At 41.7% G+C, this 23075-nt stretch overlaps 1 protein-coding gene and 1 long non-coding RNA gene across 7 annotated transcripts in view; one reads left to right on the top strand and one right to left on the bottom strand.

The window, feature by feature from the left end:
- Nucleotides 1-2000, bottom strand: part of MTR (5-methyltetrahydrofolate-homocysteine methyltransferase) — a 121813-nt gene extending 119813 nt beyond the window's left edge. Inside the window, exon 1 of one of the 4 annotated variants that reach the window (XM_023727987.1) lies at nt 1770-2000. Coding sequence is in view for 2 of the 4 variants with exons in the window: in XM_023727986.1 (XP_023583754.1) it covers nt 1541-1574 (34 nt within the window). In the remaining 2 variants the exon portion in view is untranslated. Of the gene's footprint in view, nt 1-1540; nt 1670-1769 lie in introns of those variants that run through there. The other 3 variants (XM_004372790.3, XM_023727986.1, XM_023727985.1) reach the window with 3 other exon arrangements.
- Nucleotides 2001-2115: 115 nt separating this feature from the next.
- LOC111819912 (uncharacterized) overlaps nt 2116-23075 on the top strand; it is a 26550-nt gene continuing 5590 nt past the window's right edge. For all 3 annotated transcript variants that reach the window (XR_002823469.1, XR_002823468.1, XR_002823470.1), the window contains exons 1-2: nt 2116-2281; nt 21950-22346. This is a non-coding gene — a long non-coding RNA (uncharacterized LOC111819912). The remainder of the gene's footprint in view (nt 2282-21949; nt 22347-23075) is intronic.

Genomic DNA, 23075 nt, shown 5'->3' on the forward strand with positions numbered 1-23075 from the left:
AGTTAAAACATGATTCTAATTCCAACACATGGGTTGCCCACACACAGAGAAGCAGGGGTAAATCTAAAGTCTTTTCTAGGCCCAAGGGCCCAGCTCAGAGTGCCTTAAAGGGACCCTAGACTTGGTGCTCAACTGTGGGAGTGAGGCAACTGGGCTAGATCCAAACATTTAAGAGGTTTCCTCTCACTTTCTGTAAGAAGATTACTCACTATTTAAAGCTTCTAAGTCTTCAGAGGCATTTTGCTGCTTATAACAATGCCTACTTTCAGATGAAGAAGAAATTAAATTGGGAGGATGAGGCAAGAAGTCATGAGTAAGAGATGGTCAAATATAACAATACGATACCCCTATAACAGAGATAGGTCTTATCTGATAACAACAGTGATAAAATGTTTCTCAATCACAGTTCCACTGGTTCCAAGAATAATTCTCCCAGTCCCATTTATCAGAATCCTAAAAACAACAGTAACCAGTTAACCTCTGATGGCTTTTCTCAGAGTTGCTTAATGAATTTCATGTTCACCCTCCTCCTGGAGCAGAACACCCTCATTTTCTGTCATAAGATAGTTACTGTTCTGTTCTATTACTGATTCTGTCTTTGCTACATCCCCTACCTCACACTTCACATTTTTTACGTGTCTATTTGCCCACAAATTATAATCAGGGATGGCACTGGAATCCCAGAGCTCATTATAAAGCAGCACGAACTTATATTCAGTTCTTGTGCTAAACGAGGTTTTTCTCAAGGCTGATTTCATAGCCATCAACATTAGAATCACTTGATAAGACTACCATTCCTCATCCTGACTCAGTGTTTTACTCAAGTGGGGCCTGTTCATCAGCTATTTTAACAAATTCCTCGGCGAATCTATGCACACTGGAGATTGCAGGAACTAACCCCAGACGTGGAAAATAAACGTTCAATGTAGGTTTACACAACAAAAAACCAACCCCGTTGCTGACTCAGAGTGAGTAGAACTGCCCCACAGGGTTTCCAAGGAGCGGCTGGTGCATTTAAACTGCCAAACTTCTAGTTAGCAGCTGAGTTCTTAACCACTGCGCCACCTGGGATCCAGGTTTACACAGTTCTCTGAATTCATCTGTCTCTCGGTTCTGGAACGTTCTTTGGCTGAGCACGACGGGGGCTCAATAAATATTTATTAACTAAGAACGTTAAAACATGCAAAAAGTCCACAGGGCCCAGGAATACGCAACGTAAAGTACGTCTAACGGCAGAACTGGAGTTACTCTGATGTAATGTGTGTATTTTCGGGCGTTCGGTGAAGGGAAGTACTTTGCGAGTTTAGCTGGTCTGTTTGCCTGGGGAGGAGGGAGTATAGGTCAGGAAGGAGTGGAACAAAACAGTGGGGTCTCAGGGCTTCTCCGCAAAACTCTAAAGGTGCCCCCACAAAGCCGCCGCCCTCAGGAACACCTGAACAGGCGTCTCATGGTCTTGAGGAGAATCTCCCAAGAGATTACAACGTCGCGCAGGAATCAATGCATAAGCAACTGAACCGCGGTGCCGCGGTCGCAGCGTTACCAGGTGGCTGCCAGTCCTGCAGCGCCGGGGACATGCCGAATCTCCTCCTCGGGCTGGCGGCGCAGCAGGGAAGACGCGACCTCCACAGGTGACGGCCAAGAGGGAGGCGGGCCAGCCTCGGGCGAGCCTGCAAAGAGTCGGGCCTTTTGGCCGCCTCCCGGAGACGCGGGGACGCGAGTAGCACGGAGAGGCCTCCGCTGCCAGAGAGCCCACCCGCCGTTTGCCTCACCGGTACCAAGACACCGCGTGGCCGCCTCCTGCGGGGCTGGGGCGCTCAGCGCGGGGTGACAGGCGCGCGCTCCGCCACGCGAGCTGGCTGCCCACGTGCTCCCAGTCACCGGCCTGTCCTCGGCGTCGGCCGGCTGGCAGGCGCGCGCGGCCACAGCCAGAGTCACTGGGAGAGCCCAGGAGTGGACCCGAAGAGTAGGAAGATGTAGTCTCTGGAGCGCCCCGTCTCGGTCCTCGGTCCCTAGAGGTTTGGGACAGCTTAGAATGCTATTCGTTTCTGAGCTCAATCTAGCCTCGACAGAAGAGGGCCCGCCTCTGATGACCTGTGATTGGTCCTTGCGAGGTTGTCTCAGCTTTATTGGCTGTTGATTTCAACCAATCACCTGTGGTTTAGCCCCAGGGCTCTCTGGGAGACCGAGTCCGGGGTTCCAGGTCCCCGCCCAGGCTATGCGCGTCTCTGCGAGATTATCCGGAAGTGGGGCCACTGGAGTCGGCTTTTAAGTTAAAATCATGGTAAGATGCTTGTACTGGCTTCAACGAATTGTGTGGTGTCAAGAGACAGGAACTTGGAGTTAGAAGACCAGACAGTAGTTCCGTTTTATTGTTGACTAGCCCTGGGCAAGATCCTTAACCTCTTCGTTTCCACTTTACACTCTATAAAACAGGAAATGATAAAGTGATAATATTACTGTTTTGTATGGTTGTAGTAGGAATTATGGAGCCCTGGTGGCGCAGTGTTTTAAGTGATACGGCTGCTAACCAAAAGGTTGGCAGTTCGAATCCACCAGCCACTCCTTGGAAACCCTGTGGAGTAGTTCTGCTCTGTCCTGTGGAGTCGCTGTGGGTCAGAATCGACCGCACAGCAAGGGGTTTGGTTTTGGTTTGGCTTTAGTAGGGAATAGGCAGTTGGCTTCTGTAAAGATTAAATCAAAAACACCCGTTGCAGTGGAGTCGATTTCGATTCGTACCGGCCTTGGAAATCGTAGGAGGCAGTTCTGCTTTGCCCTATGGGGTCGCTCTGAGTAGTAGGGATTAGAGGAGCCCTGGTGGCGCAGGGTTAAATCGCTCAGTAGACAGTTGGAACCCACTAGCCGTTCTGGGGGAGAAAGATGTGGCAGTCTGCTTCTGTAAAGATTTCAGCTTTGGAAACCGTGTGGGGCAGGGGTCACTTTGAGTTGGAATTGATTCCACCACAATAGGTTTTTTTGGGAGGTTTTGGATTAAGTGAGACCAAATGAACTGCTGTGAAATCTCTGAACTACATGCATGGATGTTAATTGTTACTTATTGCCAGAAACATTTATTGAGCACCTTATGTGTCAGTCACACTTGGAATGCAAAGATAGACAAGCTACAACACACTCCCAGCTCCTTGGAGGGGCAACTCTCAACCTAGTCAGTCTAATAATTGACCAGGAAAAAAGAACCACTATACAGTGTGCCTGAAGAACCGCGGATGCTCAGAGGAGATAAATAATATTTGGGGAACACTTCAAAACAAAAAAAATGACTTATTAGTTGGGTCTTGAAAGAAGAATAAGTGTGGGCCAGGTAAAGCCATTCCAGTCAGGAGAAACTCCGTGGATAGAACATAGCATTTTAGAGAATTTGAAAATAAAGGACAACTCTGTAAGGCTGAGCATGGTAGATGGGAAGAAAAGCAGGTAAGACTAAAAAAAAAAAAACAGATCAAAGAGTGCAGTTTACTAAGTTAAAAAGTGGAGGAGGGGGCTCTACAAATTTGCCTGCTGTCCTCATTGTGCTATATGTAATTATACCTCAATTTTAAAAATCTAAAAAATTAAAATCATGAGGTGTATGCCATCCTTACAAAGATAGCTGTACTTGGAACCAGGTTGGGGGTGGGTGGATGGGGAGTGGTTGAGGTGAGAACGGAACAAAGAAGAGCTTGGCAGGGATGCCATGTCCCTGCACAGCTGAAGACCTTAAGATATTAAGGGCTAGTGTTCGAATTATCAACTATCCTGCAAAGTTTATTCATGTGTTTCTTGCAAAATGATCTTTCAGGTACCTAGTTATCTCCCATCCCCCTGCTTACATTCTCACAGCAGACATTCCAGGAATTGTGTCAGTCTTTGTTTTTAGCAAGTCATTAGACGTTTACTTTCTTAGGTAACATTGGCCAAATCCAGTATTTTCTTGCAGTCACAAAAGGGTAACAAGACTAAAGGAATAGTGCATGAGGGGCAGTGCATTCCTAATGCTAAAATCTCAAGCAATTTAAAGAAAAGTTCCAAGGATACTTGACCTGTAGATGGGGTGGGACCTGTATCCCTGTGGAAGAGATCATCCTGTCTTATTTTGGTGACCTGTCATCCCTCCCTGCTTCAGTAAGCTTGTTAACTTAAACTCATTATTTAGATTTCAGACTCCAAACAGTCCTTTCTTAGTGGGCTTCTTTCTTAGTGGATTTGTCTTCATAGAAAAAAGTGAACCTAAATGTCTAACTCACTGTACACCAGTAAATTGATATTCCAGTTTACATTGTTCTGTGGCTTTGTTGATGTGTGTCAAACCCATTAAGCCACTCTTTGTGTCCTGTTAGTCAGGGTCTTGAGAACACAAACTGAGGACCAGATCTAGAACAAGGTATTGCCACCTCTGGGGTCTGTCAGGGTGGCCATTGGCTTTCCCCAGAAGAGCCCTGACTTTGCCAACTGTGAGCCCTACTACCTCCTCAAATCCTTTCATAATCTCAAGATTTAGAGCGCCCCCCAAACTCACATCGGTGAACAACCATTATTGTTACCCAGATGGATTGTGCTAAATGAGCTGAATTTACTAGAGTCTGTAATATAAGGCCGTGGCACTAGGTAATGTAATAGAAATCTGCAGTTATTATTGTAACCAATAGCGCTGAGGATGCCTCACTCACGCCTTTTCCCCACTGCACTGAGAATTACCATCTCTCTGTAAGGCCTGACCCCTGGGGAGTATCAGTTGGTTCATTTTGTGCCACCTGCTCCACTGACTACAAAAGCACTGTGAATTATCAAAGGATAGTTAATCTTTTAGCCAGCTAATTATGCCAGCTTGTTGAGTTTAGATGTAACTTGACTAAAATAAAATGCAGAAAAAGGTTTTATCTAATTGGATAATAATACTACCTATCCTGTATTGAGTTTTTAAGCTTTTACTTAAACTCTTATTTAATTTACTTAAGCTCTTATTTAATTGTCACTGTATGAGCTAAGGTTCATTATTTGTCCCTATTTAAAAGACAAACAAACAAAGCCATTGCCATCGATTCAATTCTGACTGTTAGTGGCCCTATAGGACAGAGTAGAACTGCCCCATACGGTTTTCAGGAAGTGCCTGGTGGATTCAAACTGCCGACCTTTTGGTTAGCAGCCATAGCTATTAACCACTATGCCACCAGGGTTTCCGTCCCTATTTTAGAGGTATAGAAACTGAAGATTAAAGACATCGGCAAGAAGAATGTGCCCAAGGTCTCAAACAACCTGGGGGCTGTGGAGTACAAACCCAGATGGCCCAATACTAGAGCCCAACATAGTAACTGAGGGGTTGAGTAAGCAAAAATTTATTCCCAAACACTGAAAATACCAGTATTCAGGAAGATAGAGAAGTGGGCATTTGGGGGTTTAATTGCAAGGATTTATTTAAAAAAACTTCTTCAGAAAATCCAAACAAGGTGCGGAGGGTTTGGCTTTTTTGTTTTAGTTTGGTGTCATGGATTGAATTGTGTCCCCAAAAAATGTGTGTATCAATTAGGTTGGGCCACGTTTCCCTGTATTGTGTGATTGTTCACCATTTTGTCATCTGGTATGATTTTCCTATGTGTTTTAAATCCTGCCTCTATGATGTTAATGAGAGGGGATAGGTGGCAGCTGTGTTGATGAGGCAGGACTCAATCTACAGGATTGGATTGTGTCTTGAGCTGAGAGAAGTGAGCAGAGAGACAGGGGGACCTCATACCACCAAGAAAGCAGTGCCAGCAGCACAGCCCGTCCTTTGGACCGGGGGTTCCTGCGCAGAAAAGCTCCTAGTCCAGGGGAAGATTGATGACAAGGACCTTCCTCCAGAGCTGACAGAGAAAACCTTCCTTTGGAGCTTACGCCCTGAGTTTGAACTTCTAGCCTGCTTTACTGTGAGAAAATAAATGTCTTTGTTAAAGCCATCCACTTGTGGCATTTTTGTTATAGCAGCACTAGATAACTAAGACAGTTTGGTTTTGTGGATTTGTTTTTGTTTTTTTTATTTTGCCTAAGAATACAGTCAAATATTTTTAACAGACAAAAACATGGTACTTATTCAGCTTAAGATGGTGAACTGAACTGAATTTGAGAACTCTTTTAAAACTGAGATATCAGGAGGGGGAAATGATCTGACAGTTTTTAGAGTCTTATCTTTGAAACCTGGAAATTGATGTAATAAACATGGAGGTAAATCGGAAATTGTTTTTAAATTGAAAAGAGTTAGTTGAGAACGAATTCTTATCTCTTAACTACCAAAAGAAATCGGCTGATGTTCAATGCTTAAAACATTCAGCAATCTACACTAAGATAGTATTTTCCTTTTGTTTGTTTTTAAAGGGCAAATTGTAAAATAGTGGTGACTAAAAAAAGTATTAACTAGCTAGTATTGTTTTCTGGCCTGCCTGGAAGTTGAGGTCCAAAAAGATAATCAAGTTAAATTCTAGGAATTCTTTTGGATTGTCATTAAAAGTCATAAAAAGATAAAAGTCCTTGGAATACTGGTGTTTAAAGATCAAATTTTTAAAATCCTGTGAATTTTGGAGCCCTGCTGGTGAAGTGGCTAAGAGCTCAGGCAGCTAACATTTCGAATCCACCAGCTGCTCCTTGGAAACCCTATGGAGCAGTTCTACTCTGTCCTATAGGGTCACTATGAGTCAGAATTGATTAGACAGTAATGGAGTTTTTATCAATTGTTTGGTGGGTTATTTATTTAACAAATATTTATTGACACTATTACCAGGCACTGGGGCTAAAATGATGAGAAAAACGGACCCACCGAGGGCCTGCAGCCTAGTGAGGAAGAGAGCTGATAATCAAATATATCATTATAAAGCAAAGATGAGTGCTATGGAGAAGGAACTCCATAAGCTAGGTGCTATTATCCTTGTTTTACTGATGAGAAAACTAAGGTAAAGGGAAGTTAAACAGCTTGTCCAAGGCCACACTTTTAATGGATGGTACAATTGGGACTCAAACCTAGGAAGACTGGTTTCAGCATTTATGCTGTTAATCACTATGCTGTACATACTTCTTTTGACAAGCTGATGAAAGAGTCATATCCCTAGAAAAACGGACACACCAAATTGCTTACCATTTAAATTATTGCTCAGATTCACTGGCCTCTACTTATAGTATAACATGAGTTTATAAATGTTGGTGCATTCTGATTTTGAAGAAAATGCCGTCTTAATTTTCCCTGGAACTTAAGTACATCCACTCCTCACTTATCAACATGATTAGGTTCCAAACACTAGGCCATTATATGAAAATCAGCATTATTTGAAAATGGAGGACAACATCATTACATAACTGCCAGATTACATCATTACCTAACTGCCAAACCACTGAGAATCATGGCCCAGCCAAGTCGACACATAACGTTAACCATCACAGCCAGCATTACTCTTGCCTCGCACCTTGGTGTTCGTTATTGCCACACATACATCGTCAATATGCAAAATAGTGAGATACTAGATTTTTTGCTGTTGTCATAAATGTGAAATGTCAGATAATGAGATAGTTAAGTGAGGAGTAGATGTACTGTACATTTTAAATAGGGGTTATTCCTACTTGGCTTGTTTAGGAAAGATAAAAACTTAATGTTTAAAGGAAGATCACCGAACATCAGCCCTGGATTATTTGCACAAGACGTTCCTGGGCTCTGTCAGGGTGGGGACCTCTTTGTCTTGGTAACTGCTGTATCTACAGCAACACTGAGTACCTGACACACTGTAGCAAGTCAATAAATAATGTTTTCAGGAATGAATGACTGGAAAATCTGTCAGTCACCATTTTTTGGACATTATCCAATGAACACTGCTAACTCAACTTTCACAGCAGACTCTTTATAAAACACTCAGAGAAAGGGGTGTTATGAGTTTAATTGTGTCCCCCAAAAATGTGTGTCAACTTGAATAGGCTATGATTCCCAGTATTGTGAGGTTGTCCAACATTTTGTGATATGATGTAATTTTCCTGTGTGTTGTAAATCCTAATCTCTGACTGTTATGGATTGAATTGTGACCCCCTAAAATATCTGTCAAATTAGCTAGCCATGATTCCCAGTATGGTGTGATTGTCCATCATTTTGTCACCCGATGTGATTTTCCTATGTGTTGTAAATCCTACCTCTGTGATGTTACTGAGGCAAGATTAGCAGCAGTTACGTTAATGAGGCAGGACTCAATCTACAAGATTAGATTGTGTCTTAAACCAATCTCTTTTGAAATATAAAAGAGAGAAGCCAGCAGAGAAACATGGGGACCTCATACCACCAAGAAAGCAGCGCCGAGAGCAGAGCATGTCCTTTGGACCTGAGGTTCCTGCACGGAGAAGCTCTAGGCCAGGGTAAGATTGATGACAGGGACCTTCCTGCAGAGCCGACAGAGAGAGAAACTTTTCCCCTGGAGCTAACACCCTGAATTTGGACTTGTAGCCTACTAGACTGTGAGGTAATAAACTTCTATTTGTTGAAACCATCCACTCGTGGTATATCTGTTATAGCTGCACTAGGTAACTAAGACACTGACTGTCATTAATGAGGCAAGATTAGGTTATGTTAAACAGGATTAGGGTGAGATGCAACATCCTTACTCAGGTGTCAGACCTGATGCAGTAAAAGAGGAGTTTCCCTGGGGTGTGGCCTCTACCACCTTTTATCGTACAAGAGATAAAAGGAGAGAGAAGCAAGGAGAGAGAAAGGAACCTTGTTACCACCAAGCAAGAAGAGCCAGGAGTGGAGCATGTCCTTTGGACCTGGGGTCCCTGCACTGAGAAGCTCCTAGAGCAGGAGCAGATTGATAACAAAGACCTTACCCTAGAGCTGACAGAGAGAGAGACTTCCTTGGAGCTAGTGCCCTAAATTTAGACTTCTAGCCTCATCATCGTCAGTCAGTACAAGGCCAGGGGCCAACTGCTTAACAGACCATCAACTGCTCATATGTAAGTTCAAGTCAAAGCTGAAGAAAATTAGAACAAGTCCACGAGAGCCAAAATATGACTTTGAGTATATCCCACTTGTTTAGAGACAATCTCAAGAATAGATTTGACTCATTGAACACTAACGACCGAAGACCAGACAAATTGTGGAATGACATCAACAACATAATACATGAAGAAAGCAAAAGGTCATTAAGTAGATAGGAAAGAAAGAAAAGACCAAAATGGATGTCAGAAAAGACTCTGAAACTTGCTCTTGAACATAGAGTAACTAAAGTGAATGGAAGAAATGATGAAGTAAAAGAGTTGAATAGAAGATTTCAAAGGGCAGTTCGAGAAGACAGTAAAGTATTATTATGACCTGTGCAAAGACCTGGAGTTAGAAAACCAAAAGGGAAGAACACTCTTAGCATTTCTCAAGCTGAAAGAACTGAAGAAAAAATTCAAACCGTGAGTTGCAATTTTGAAGGATTCTGTGGGCAAAATAAATGATGCAGGAAGAATTGAAAGAGGATGGAAGGAACACACAGAATCTCTCTACCAAAAAGAATTGGTTGACGTTCAACCACTGCAGGAGGTAGCATATGATCAAGAACTGATGGTACTGAAGGAAGAAGTCCAAGCTTCACTGAAGGCATTGGCAGAAAACAAGGCTCCAGGAATTGACAGAATACCAAATGAAATGTTTCCACAAACGGATGGAGCACTGGAGGTGCTCACTCATCTATGCCAAGAAATTTGGAAGACAGCTACCTGGCCAACCGACTGGAAGAGATCCATATTTATGCCCATTCCAAACAAAGGTGATCTGACAGAATGCAGAAATTATCAAACAATATCATTAATATCACACACAAGTAAAATTTTGCTGAAGATCATTCAGAAGCGGTTGCAGCAGTAGTACATCGACAGCAAACTACCAGAAATTCAGCCAGATTCAGAAGAGGACGTGGAATGAGGTCTGTCATTGCTGATGTCAGATGAATCTTGGCTGAGAGCAGAGAATACCAGAAAGATGTTTACCTGTGTTTTATTGACTATGCAACAGCATTTGACTGTGTGGATCATAACAAATTATGGATAACATTGCAAAGAATGGAAATTTGAGAACACTTAATTGTGCTCATGAGGAACCTGTACCTACATCTAGAGGCAGTGGTTCAAACAGAACAAGGGGATACTGCATGGTTTAGAATCAGGAAAGTTGTGTGTCAGGGTTGTATCATTTCACCATACTTATTCAGTCTGTATGCTGAGCAAATAATCCCAGAAGCTGGACTATATGAAGAAGAGTGTGGCATCAGGTTTGGAGGAAGACTCATTAACAACCTGTGATATGCAGATGATACAACCTTGCTTGCAGAAAGCTGAGGACTTGAAGCACTTACTGATGAAGATCAAAGACCACAGCCTTCAGTATGGATTGCACCTCAACATAAAGAAAACAAAAATCCTCACAACTGGACCAATAAGCAACATCATGATAAATGGAGAAAATATTGAAGTTGTCAAGATTTCATTTTACTTGTATCCACAGTTAAGGCCTGTGCAAGCAGCAGTCGGGAAATCAAGTGACATATTGCATTGGGCAAATCTGCTGCAAAAGACCTCTTTAAAGTGTTAAAAAGCAAAAATGTCACTTTGAGGACTAAGGTGCACCTGACCCAAGCCATGGTATTTTCAATTGCCTCATATGCATGTGAAAGCTGGACAATGAATAAGGAAGATGGAAGATGAATCGATGCCTTTGAATTATGGTGTTGGTGAAGAATATTGAATATACCACAGACTTCCAGAAGAATAAACACATCTGTCTTGGAAGAAGTACAGCCAGAATGCTCCTTAGAAACAAGGATGGCAAGACTTCAGCTCACGTACTTTGACATGTTATCAGGAGGGACCAGTCCCTGGAAAAGGACATCATGCTTGGTAAAGTAGAGGGTCAGCAAAAAAGAGGAAGACCCTCAATGAGATGTATTGACACAGTGGCTGCTACAGTGGGTTTAAGCATAACAAGGATTGTGAGGATGGCGCAGGACTGGGCAGTGTTTCATTCTGTTGTACACAGGGTTGCTATGAGTTGGTGCCAACTCGACAGCACCTAACAACAACAGCCTCCTAAACTGTGAGAGAATAAATTTCTGTTTGTTAAAGCCATCCATGTGTGGTATTTCTGTTGTAGCAGCACTAGATAACTAAGATGGGAGTTTAACAAATATGTAACTTGAAAGCTATTATCATTCTTTAAAATTGGAAATTTGATGGTGGTGCAGTGGCTAAGAGCTATGATGAAGTACAGCTGCTAACCAAAAGGCAGTTTGAATCCACCAGCTGCTCCTTGGAAAACCTATGGGGCAGTTCTACTCTGTCCTATAGGGTAGCGATGAGTCTGAATCCACTCAAAGGCAAAGGGTTTTATTTGCCCATGTTAAGATAAATCTCACTGGGTTAACATTAAATAAAATGAAATAACCCCCAGGTCAGGCTGACTGTATTTTGACTAAAGGTATTAATCCTGATAGAAAAACACTGCATCTCCCAAAAAATGTAGTGTGGGGGTTGGGGATGAGTGTTGGTTAGAAACGGAGGCACAGAGAAGGGAACTCATAAATGTCCACCTTGCGGGTGGGCTCTCTAACCTTGTTCTTGCCCCTGACGTAAAGGTGCAGTTGGTAAATATAAAAGAAATTGGATGCCTCACACTATCATAGTCTGACAATACCAGTCTTCAAAGTCATCCAACTCTTGCATAGGTGACCAGGTAGTCCTCTAGTAACACTCAGCCATCCTGGGATTGCTCTTTCCATTTAAAGTTGAATAATAATTATTTGGAATATGATTAAGAATAGCCATGCTTAAGCATCATGCAATTCATGCTAAAGACTTCTAATATTACAGAAAGGTAGAATTAGTTGTTTCTTTAACGTAATAAATCACATGGTTACATCTAGCATGTAATGCTACTATTGTATTTTTCTGTCTGCTGACCTCAGCTAACTGCCAATAGAACATGCTACCTAATAGATAAAGATAGAGCTTCCTTTTATTCATATAATTAATTTTATTATTATATTTGTATATTTTTATCACATCTACTTCTAAATGTATTTGAGGCAGCTTTTATACTTGGATGGCCAGTTGGTATTGAGGACCTCAGTGTAAGAGTTGTCATGGAGAATAAAACCATTAATTTGAATGTATCAAAAAAGTGAAATATTGCCTGAACACATTAAAATTAAATAATGCACATTTTTATTCAAATAAATATTTAATCACTAATTATTCATTCATTGTATTTGTTAAGCATAATTAATTTACATTGTAAGGGGTCAAGAATAGAACTATGGTCTTAAGGAAAAATATTTTGTGTGCTAAATTTTTGGTGTTTTCCTTAGAAATGAATTTAATTTCAAAGACATTAAAACCTATTGCATTATTCAGATTATCAAGATGCATAATATTGAAAACAGAGCTTTAGGAAATTCAATAAACGTTTATTGAGTGCCAGAAGTGAATAAGCACTGTCTTAATCACCTAGTGCTGCTGTAACAGAAATACCACAATGGATGGCTTTAACAAATAGAAGTTTATTTCCTCACAGTAAAGTAGGCTAAAAGTCTAAATTCAGGGTGTCAGCTCCAGGGGAAGGCTTTCTCTCTCTGTCGGCCTTCTTGACAGTTTTACCCCGTACTAGCACCTTCTCTGGGCAGGGACCCTGGGGGTCCAAAGGAAGCGCTGTGCTCCGGCACTGCTTTCTTGGTGGTGTGAGGTCCCCCTGTCTCTCTGCTCACTTCGCTCTCATATCTCAAGAGATTGCCTCAGGACACAATCCAATCTTGTAGATTGAGTCCTGCCTTGCTAACACAACTGCTGCCTATCCTTCCTCATTAACATCATAGAGGCAGGATTTACAACATATAGGAAAATCACACAATACAGGGAATCATGGCCCAGCCAAATTGATACACACATTTTTGGGGGGCCATAATTCAATCCATGACAAGCACTATGTCAGTTGCTTGAGGGGATAAAAAGATGCTCAAAATAGGATTCCTTCCCCCAAAGAGCTTGCAGTAGAAACCAAAAGTGAGAATATAAGTGATTAAGCCAAAGTAGATTGTAAAAAATGGAGTAATGGAAATTGAAATGGAATACTACTGACCAGAGAAAAAGTAGAAATTCATTCTAATGATGAAGATCAGAGAAGTATTAATGGAAGAGATAGGTTTGAACTGCAATGCAAAAAAATGGGGAAGATGGTGAAAAGCAGGGGTAAAAGAGAAGGGCATTCCTTGATTGCAAGTAATTTTTGAAGAAGGGCACATGGATAATACAGTTTCTAAGCTCTGCCATATTTAAAATATCTTTCTGCTGAGTATATACATGAACAACTACCTGGCTGCCTATGAAATTACTGAATCACAACTTTTTCCCCTCAAAACTATGATTGCTTTATTGTCTTTTGGCATTTAGTACTGGAGAGGAGAAGTCTGAGCCAGGATGATTTTTGTTCTTTTGTATATAACCTTTCTCTCTCTCTCTCTGGTTAGTTATAGATTTTTTTCTCCCTTTTTTATCTTTATAATTAAAAAAAATTGCCAGAATGTGTCGTATTAATTTTGCATACTTAAGTCTTTTATTCATTGCAAGAAAGTCTTATTGTCTTAGTTACGTAGTGTTGCTATAACAAAAAAATACCACAGGTGGGTAGCTTTAAAGAACATAAGTTTATCTTCTCATAGTTCAGGAGGCTTGAAGTCTGAATTTAGGACATGGCTCTAGGAGGAAGTCCTTTTTCATCTTTTTCAGCATCTAGTAGCTGCCGGCAATCCTTGTCGTTCCTGGGCTTTAGCTGCATCTGCCGTGTATGTCTATCTTCAAATGGTGTCTCCTTCCCCAGCCCCTCTCCCCCACCATAGTATGTGTTTCTGTGTCTGTTCAGCTCTTTTTATAACTTTCAAGCGATTAGATTTAGGACCCACCCTACTCTGGAATGCTTCATTAACGTAATAAATGGAAAACCCTGTTTCCAAACAGGATGACATCCATGGTACAGGGGCCAGAACTTCAATATATATTTTTGGGGAAACAATTCAATCCACAACACTTATTTAATGATATTTTTGATTACTGCTTCTGTTCCAACTGTTCTGGTATTTTCTGTAGAATAATTGTAATATTTAGGTGAGATCTCCATTTCTATTTTTTGCAATGTAATTTTTGCTTTTTTAAAAACCATTTTTGATGCAAATTTTAGTTCTGCTGTTGCAGTGTTGGAGTCCTGGTGGCGCAGTGGTTAAGAGGTTGGCTGCTAACCAAAAGGTCAGCAGGTTGAATCCACCAGGTGCTCCTTGAAAACCCTATGGAGAAGTTCTGCTCTGTCCTATAGGGTCACTATGAGTTGGAATTGACTTGATGGCGATGGGTTTGGTTTTTTCTTTTTGCAATGTTAGTTTCCTCTCATCCTTTCCTCACCTATCCTTTCACTTATGTCAGTCTTTTTTTTTTTTTTTTTAATCTCACTTGTTTTCAACTCATTCTGATTTCCCCAAATGGCTCTACTCCTCTTCCATGTCTTTCTGTAGCCTAATGTTAATTTTTCTGTGGTTCCTCTATTATTGCATTTCATTGAATTTAAAACACTTTGATGTGGTTTTTTGTGTAATCTTACCAGAAGTTATCAGCAGCAGATTTTCATGACTGACGGGCACCTGGTTTTAAAAACAGAAAAAAATTGGATCATACAATTAGTGAAACAGGGTACATCATTTTCTGAATAGTGATCTTCTTTTAAATTATCAGAAATGCATTCTCTTTCTCTTGTATTGCCACGTTCTTTCATGAGCTCCATTTTGTTCATTCTTTTTAAATGTGTTAATGGGTGACACTATAGCCTCAAAAGACCTCGCCTTTTGGAAATAGGCTCATATGAGTTCAAATCAGAGTTCTGCTTCTTACTAGCTATGTGGCTATATTAGCTGGAGTATAGGCTAGGCTGTTACAACTAAGAGATCCAAAAATACTGTAGCTTACATAAGACAGAAATTATTTTCTTTCTCACGTAACAGTCCAGAGGTGAGCAGTCCAGACTGGTGGAACAGGTCTGCCATCCTTGACAAATGGACCCTAGGAAGCTGCTCCATCATACTTCCATACTGTCAATGGAAGGTGTTATGGATTGAATTTTGCCCAACCTCTACCCCCCAATGTGTGTTGAAATCCTAGCCCTTAAACCTGTGCATGTAATCTCATTTGGAAATACAGTTTTTGTTATGTTAATGAGGCCATAGCAGAGTAGGGGGTGTCTTAAACCTAATCACTTCTGAGTTATAAAACAGGGCTTTGAATCAGTTCAAACTGATTCAGTCATGCCCAATGAAGCAAAATCAGAACAGACCCAAATTTTTTTAAATTTGGGTAAAGGAGACTGATAACTGGAACAGGAAAAATTACAGGTCAAAGCCCTGGAATGGGAGACTCAGAAGAGGTGTAGTGAGTCCTTTCAGGAGCCTGATGCAGGAGACTGGATTATTGCCAGGACTGGAGAGCCACACACATTCAAAGCAGTGCGGTTGGCCGCCATCTTTGAGTGAGGCACTGCTGTTTCTGATTCTGCCAGTCAAGAGATTTGGTTGCTATGCAATGCGCATGCTGCCCTTGTTTTCTAAGAAGAAGATTAAGTTCTAGCAGGGCTTCGACCTGTCATTTTTCCCATTCTGGGTATTGTTCTGGTTCACCCACATTTTAAAAATTCTGGTCGGTTCAGGTTTCGCTTCATCAGCCATGACTGAACCAGAAAGAATCGGTTTGAAGCCCTGTTATAAAAAGAGCAGGTTGGACACAGAAGCAGGCACAAATGAGCGTGGGGAGGGGGCTGGGGGGATCTGCGGCAAAGAGATAGATGCATGAGAAGGAGCCTTCCCCTATAGCTGATACCCTGAGTTTGGACTGTGAGAAAATAAATTTCTCTTTATTAAAGTCACCCACTTGTGGTATTTTTGTTAAGCGGCACTGGTAACTAAGACAGAATTGAAAAAGAAAAAGAGAAATTATAATTTACTTTTTCATAATGTGGCCCGGAGTTAGCATATATTGCTTTTTTTCATATCCCATTGGCCAGAACTTAGTCACATGACCACTCTTAGTTTCAAGGGAGGATGGCAAAATGTAGTCTCTGTCTGGGCAGCCTTGTGCCTTGCTATACTTGGGGATGGCGGGGGGGAGTTGTTTGTTTTGTTTTGTTCTTTTACTAAAAGGAAGAATGCTGAATACTGGGAGAGAATTAGTGTTCTTCTTATCTGAAATATGGATACAATAAAACCCATTTCTGAGAGTTAGGATAGTGATCCCTTGTTGGCTAAAAGGCTTGCCTTTAGCCATACTTTATGATCTTTTGGAGCTGGTGAAGTCTTCCTTTCAGCCCTCAGCTGCTTGATTCTCTGATACATTGAACAGATGGAATCCCTGCAGAAATTCAGTGCTCAGTATGTCCTACTTCAAGGAATCTTCCGATCTCTGTCTATGCCCACAACTCTTTACTTCCTATACTCATCAAGGGACATCAGAGGCTTTTTGACCCATTTAATCCAGAACCTGTGGTTGGTTTTTCAAATTTATTATCTTATTTATCATCTCATTGAGATTTAATTATCAAAAATAAACTACTTTCGGGTATTATCTATCAGGGTACACTAAGAAAGCACTGGACTAGATGGCTACCTCATGGGTTTTTGCTGATTGCTGCTGTCGGGCTGCAAGCCTTAAGTCTAAATTATAGCATTTCTCATGACTTATTGGTTTTGATTTTTTAAATTGTAGTAAAATATACGTAACAAAAAGTTTTCAATTTTAACTATTTTTAAAGTGAAGAATTCAACGAAACTAATTACATTCACCATATTATGAAGCATCACCATTATCCATTTCCACAAGTTTTACTTCACCCCAAACAGAAACTCAGTACCCCTTCAGCAATATTCCTCATGATTTTTTCTGCATCAGAGATCATCAAACATTTTCTGGAAAGGACCAGATGATAAATATTTTCAACTTTGTGGACCATTGTTCTCTTTCAGAAGTACTCAACTTTGTAACAACTACACAACCCTGCCCTCGTAGGGCAAAAGCAGCCATAAAGAATACATAAACAAATGGACATGACTGTGCTCCAATAAAACTTTATTTACAAAAATAGGTGACTGGTTGAATTTGGCCTGTGGACTGTCAACCCCTGTTCTAGAGCAGGGTTTCTCATCCTCAACACTATTGACATTTTGGGCCAGGTAATTGTTTCTTGTAGGGGCTGTCCTGTGCATTGTAGGATGTTTAGCAGTATGCTTGACCTCTCCCCACTAGATACTACCAGTAGCTTTACCCCTGTTAAACCTGTTGCCATCGAGTCAATTCCAACTCATAATGACCCTATAAGACAGAGTAGAACTGCTCCATAGGATTTCCAAAGCAGTAATATTCATGGAAGCAGACTGCCACATCTTTCTCCCGTGGAGCAACCGGTGAGCAGCCAAGTGCTTAACCACTGCACCATCAGGGCTGCTGAACTTTCCCCAGCCCCCTATTTTGGACAGTCAGTACTCCAGACACAGGCCTAGGTAGGGCTTGAAGGTAATAGTGACCCCTGGGTCAGTCCTGTGTGCACACATCCTTCAACACAGGGTCACCTTGAGTTGTCATTAACCAGCCAGTCTACCATATACATGCAGAATGCTTCAGAGAGTGAGAGGATCCAGGAGTCGGTGCTCCCACCTCCTACTACAGGGCGACCTCAGCAGGATTCCAGCTGGGGATGGTATGGCTCAGCCTTCACTGTGCCTATCATTCTATTGATAAACAGTGATCCCCTAATACTTGATCCCCAGCAGATAATAGGAGGCCCTACTGAATATGTGAAAAGTATATTCAGCAATTGTTCCCTGCAAGCTTAATATAAGAGTTCAAGTAACTCCTTTTTGTTTAACCCTGTTTCTTTATACAATTGAGGAAAGGTACTTCAGGAAAAGGTACACTGAATGAAGAATATTGTTCATTTAGCGGGTACAGGTTTCAGCCAAGTTTATCAGCGAGCAAATAGGTATGAGGCATGAAAATTCTAATCATAAACTTAAAAGGCCAAAAAAGAAATAGCCTTTGGTGAATGAGTCAAAGGCAGATGATAAGAGAATTTAAGCAGATAGGAATAGGACATCCCGTGCTAGTTAATACCAACTTTCAGAAAGGAATCCGTGTCAATTTAGTTCACTTTAGTCAAAGAAGATAAGGCCAGGCAAGGCCACTAAGCTGAGTAGCTGCAAATTAGGTTTGGAAAAATCAGCCCAGGCCTCTCCTTTCTACTGCCTCTGCTTTGGGCCAAGCCTTTATCTCACATTTGGAGTATTGCAACAGCCTCCTAAAAGAGTGAATGTTTGCATGATTGTTATTTCCATGCATGATAGAATTTCCTGTCTTAAAACTGTCTTAACACTCTATGGGGATGGAAGGTGGGATGTTAACCTTCATTATAATATTGAATGTGTACATGTGTCTAGACATAAATGTATGTAAATTTAATGTTTAGGTTTAAATCCACGGAGTCTGAAGAGCTTTTATACATCTGAAACAAAAATTCCGTTTTTTATATGTTTATTATAAATGAATAATCTAGCAGGCTAGGAATTCATTTGGCTTTGGAAATTTTTATATTTTTCCATTTAATATTTTAGCTATCCATTTTTTCTAAGCTACCTAGTGTGGCACATTCTATGCAGAGAACAGAATTGGGTGATTTAGACACCTGACCATATGGGGAAAAAGTGTGGATTTTTGAGATATTGAAGAAGAGTGGCTCCGAAAGTCTAGACTCTGGAAGGAAATGGAATGTGGTCTATGTTTGGCATTAGAATAAGACTCAGAATTGTCTGCCTTTCAAATTCGTCTTGGCATAGTGGATAAAAACAGTCTTGGAAGTTAGAAGATGTGAATTCTAGTCTGGACTCTTCTGATATCTAGCTGGGTGGCCATCATCAAACTACTTCACTGTCATGATCTCAGCTTTCTACGTTGTTAGCTGCCATCAGGTCAGCTCCGACTCATGGTGACCCCATGTACAACAGAACAAAATGTTGCCCAGTCGTGTGTTATCTTCCTGATCATTGGTATGCTTGAGTCCATTGTTGCAGCCACTGTGTATTTTGAGTGGCTTCCAACCTAGGGAGCTCATCTTGTAGCAGTATATTGGACAATATTCTGTTGTGATCCATAGGGTTTTTATTGGCTAATTTTCAGAAGTAGATCACCAGGCCTTTCTTCCTAATCTTAGTCTGGAAGCTCTGCTGAAATCTGTCCCCCATGGGTGACCCTGCTGGTATTTGAAATACCAGTGGCATAGATTCCAGCATCATAGCAACACACAAGCCACCACAGTATGACAAACTGGCAGGTGGGTGGTGGCAGTTTTCTATAGAGGGAGGATAATATCTAATGCAAGAGGGTTGCTATGAGGATCAGATGTGATGTATGTTACCTACCCTGTCTAAACCTCGTTCTAACAAATGAAGGGATTTGGAAGAGATTATCTCTGGGCCATGATTTTGTGAGATCTTATTTGTATCTTTATGTCAATATTTTCCACAATGTGGTTCACAAGGTTTTAAGTATGCATAAGTACTTTTCTAATTTTAATAATTACGGCATCCAAGGCAGAGTAGAAGTGAGGACCAACACTGGTCAGGGTGTGTGCCTGAGGCCTAATATCTTGGCCTCAGCTTGACCTTATACATACCACAGCTGCCTGTCCTTACTCTACCCCACAACCTTCCATAATTACCAAACTACTAAGATTAAAGCAGGGCAATGAAAGGTTAATTTTATGGTAACCATTTGGGGGCTCTCAAGTATAGGAAGAAGAGGCAATAAGAGTTTAATTTCATGCCCACACAGCTCCTATTAGGACTCAAACATGTAGACTCATATAGCATGTGAGCTTCTGAAGGAATCCTAAAGCAGAGCCCTCAACTGGGGGCAGAGAGCCATGTCCAGGTATTGTGCCAGCCTCTGGCCACGAAGGTCCACTGTAGCATAAGAATGGAACAAACAGTAGCCTTAAACCGAGTGGCCAATTTTTTGAACTCAGGGGCTGTCTAGTGACAAGTTGGCGACTGTGTAGACAGTCCCGCAGAAAATTTAGCAGAAGTGGCAGCATGCACAGTAAGCAACAGTGAAATGAGATGACATAGTTAGGAGAGCCCTGTGCATTTATTAGTTACCTTCTGTTAGGGATTGAATTGTGTCCCCCAAAAAGATATGTTGAAGACTAAACCTGATACCTGTGATGTGAACTTGTTTGAAAATAGGGTCTTTGAAGATGTTATCAGAGGGCAGTGGTGGTTCAGTGGTAGAATTCTTGCCTTCCATACGGGAAACCCGGGTTCGGTTCCGGGCCAATGCACCTCATGCACAGCCACCACCTGTCTGCCCAGGGAGGCTTGCACGTTGCTTTGATGCTGAACAAGTTTCAGCAGAGCTTCTAGACTGAAATGGACTAGGAAGAAAGGCCTGGTGACCCACTTCCAAAAATCAGCCAGTGAAAACCCTATGGATCACAACAGTCTGAGCCACAACCGATTATCAGGATGGCGCAGGACCAGGCATGGTTTGGTTTTGTTGTTGATGGGGTAACCATAAGTTGAGTAGGGGGCCGACTCCATAGCAGCTGAAGACAAAGATGTTATCAGTTCATGAGGTCATACTGGAGAAGGGTGGGTCCTAAGCCAATGTGAGTGGCATTCCAAACGCACTGCAGTGATCACAGCTCAAAAGAATACAATGACAAGAAGTGAGGTAAAGGTCAGGCTAGGAGCCTTCCCTATTGGTGTCATCTATAAATTTTCTCGTAAGAAAATGATGTAATGGAAGGTCCAAGCACGAGATAAGACATTTGGCATGATTCTCCTTCAAGATCCATATCATCCAATGTTTATGAAAAAAAAATTCACAAATGATACTCTCAGTAGAGAACAGAAATTATTGTTTAAAGATAATGGGTAGGTGGGCGGGAAAGGGGAAGGACAAAGAACCTTAACCCCGAGGATACAAGTACTCTGCAACAGCAAAACTGCTTGTATTTACTCCAATGGAAGAAGTCAAATGGGTACTGAAGGGTAAAACCATCTAGAAAAGAAAGGAGTAAAGCCTGTGAAGAGAAAACAAAGTTTCTGAAAATTGTGTGTAAAATTAAATGATATGCAGTTTTAAAGAAGTCTTTGAATTTGGTGGTGGTTGTGTGCCCTTGAGTCAATTCCAACTCATAACGTCCCATAGGAGAGAGTAGAACTGCCCCATAGGGCTTCCAAGGCTGTAATCTTTACAGAAGGAGACTGCCACATCTTTCTCCCACGGAGCAGCTTTTGGGTTCAAACTGCCAACTTTTTGGTTAGCAGTTGAGATCTTTAACCACTGTGCCACCAGGGCTCTTTCTGACTTGATTAAGTACCCAAATAAGTTGCTGTTGTTAGCTGCCATCAAATCAGCTCTTTACAGCGACCCCATACACAACAGAACAAAACCCTGCCCAGTCCTGCACCATCCCCATGGTTGGTTGTAGAGCGGACTGTTGTGATCCAGAGGGTTTTCACTGGCTGATTTTCAGAAGTACCTCACCTGACAAGATGGGTCCCGATAAGGGCTTTCTCCAAATAATATTTCAAATTACCCCTTTATTTGGAGCTCTAGGGGTGAGGAGTTCACTTTTTTAAAACTGGAGGTGCCGAAGGAGACCCACGTGGCATTAGGAAGGAGTGCATGTGGAAGTTGAAGACCTAGAGATGCATTAAAAGCATCCATTTCCATGTAGCACTCGGAATCTTCACGTACCTCTGTGCACGTGTCCTCCAGTTTGAACACTACTACTTGCACCCTGAATCATTATCAGTTTTCATTCTTTTTTTAAATATATATAATTTTTGTTGTTGTTGAGAATATACATCAGTTTTCATTCTTTCCCTCCCTTCTCCAGTTATTGATTGGCCTGATATTTCCTCCCTTCCTGTGGGTGAAAGTCAGTAATCTTCAAACTCACACAAGCATGCAAAGTTGTTCATTCAATGCCTGACACCTACTATGCGCCAAGTCCTGTGCTAAAGGACAAGCCCTACCCTCAGTGATCTTGCAGTCTAATGGCGGAGGCCGACTCAGCACATCATCACTGGCTTAAAGCAGGAGTAAGAATCAGCAGCTCTGGAAGTAGAGACTAATCCCATGAAGGCTGGGCTAGGTTAGGGAAGTCCTCACAAAGGAAGAGGAATCTGAACTAGACCTGGAAGGATGTCACCACTGGAGAAGGGCCAAGAACTGTCTAGCACCTCAAACAACTGGAGGAAAGGATGACGTTTTGTAAATACTGCTGAGAAAGGGTAAGTATGAGGTACATGTGGGAATAGTGACCAGAGAAAAGGCTGGAAGAGTAGGCTAGTTCCCTACTGGCACCCATTTACCTGGTACATTGATTTCCTTGCATTTATTTGCATATTTCGTTAGCAACAGAAACAAAGCAGAGAGCAGAGTCCTGAGGCACAGACTGTGTTTTAACTGAGTAGACAAGTGCTTCTCAACCCCAATTGTACATTGGACTTAATCTAGAGGACTAATTTAGAAACTGAGGTCCTCCCACCCACACTTACCAAATATTCTGAGTGGTCTGGGGTAGGGTCCAGGCATCAGTAATGAAAATAATCATCCTTGGTGAGTCTAACACGCACCTGGAGTTGAGAACAGAGGCGGCCCAGGTTGGGGCGACCAGGTTAGGGGAAGGAAACATTCAGTTCTACACTGAGACGCTGTTTGGATTTTAGGGCAGCATGAAGGTTTTGGAGATCTTGGGTGGTGCAAATGGTTGATGCGTTCTGCTGCTAACCAGCAGGAGGTTTGAGCCCGCCCAGAGGTGCTTCAGAAGAACGGCTTGGCAATCCACTTCCAAAAAATCAGCCACTGAAAACCCTATGGTGGTCAGGTTTCAGTGATGCTTCTAGACTAAGACGCACTAGGAAGAAAGACCTGGTTCTACTCTGACATATATGGGGTCACCATGAGCTGGAGTCAACTTGACCAAAACTTTATTTTGGTTTTTTTTTTTTTTTTTTTTT

This window comes from Trichechus manatus, unplaced genomic scaffold (assembly GCF_000243295.1).
Source record: "Trichechus manatus latirostris isolate Lorelei unplaced genomic scaffold, TriManLat1.0 scaffold00021, whole genome shotgun sequence".
Lineage (NCBI taxonomy): Eukaryota > Metazoa > Chordata > Mammalia > Sirenia > Trichechidae > Trichechus > Trichechus manatus.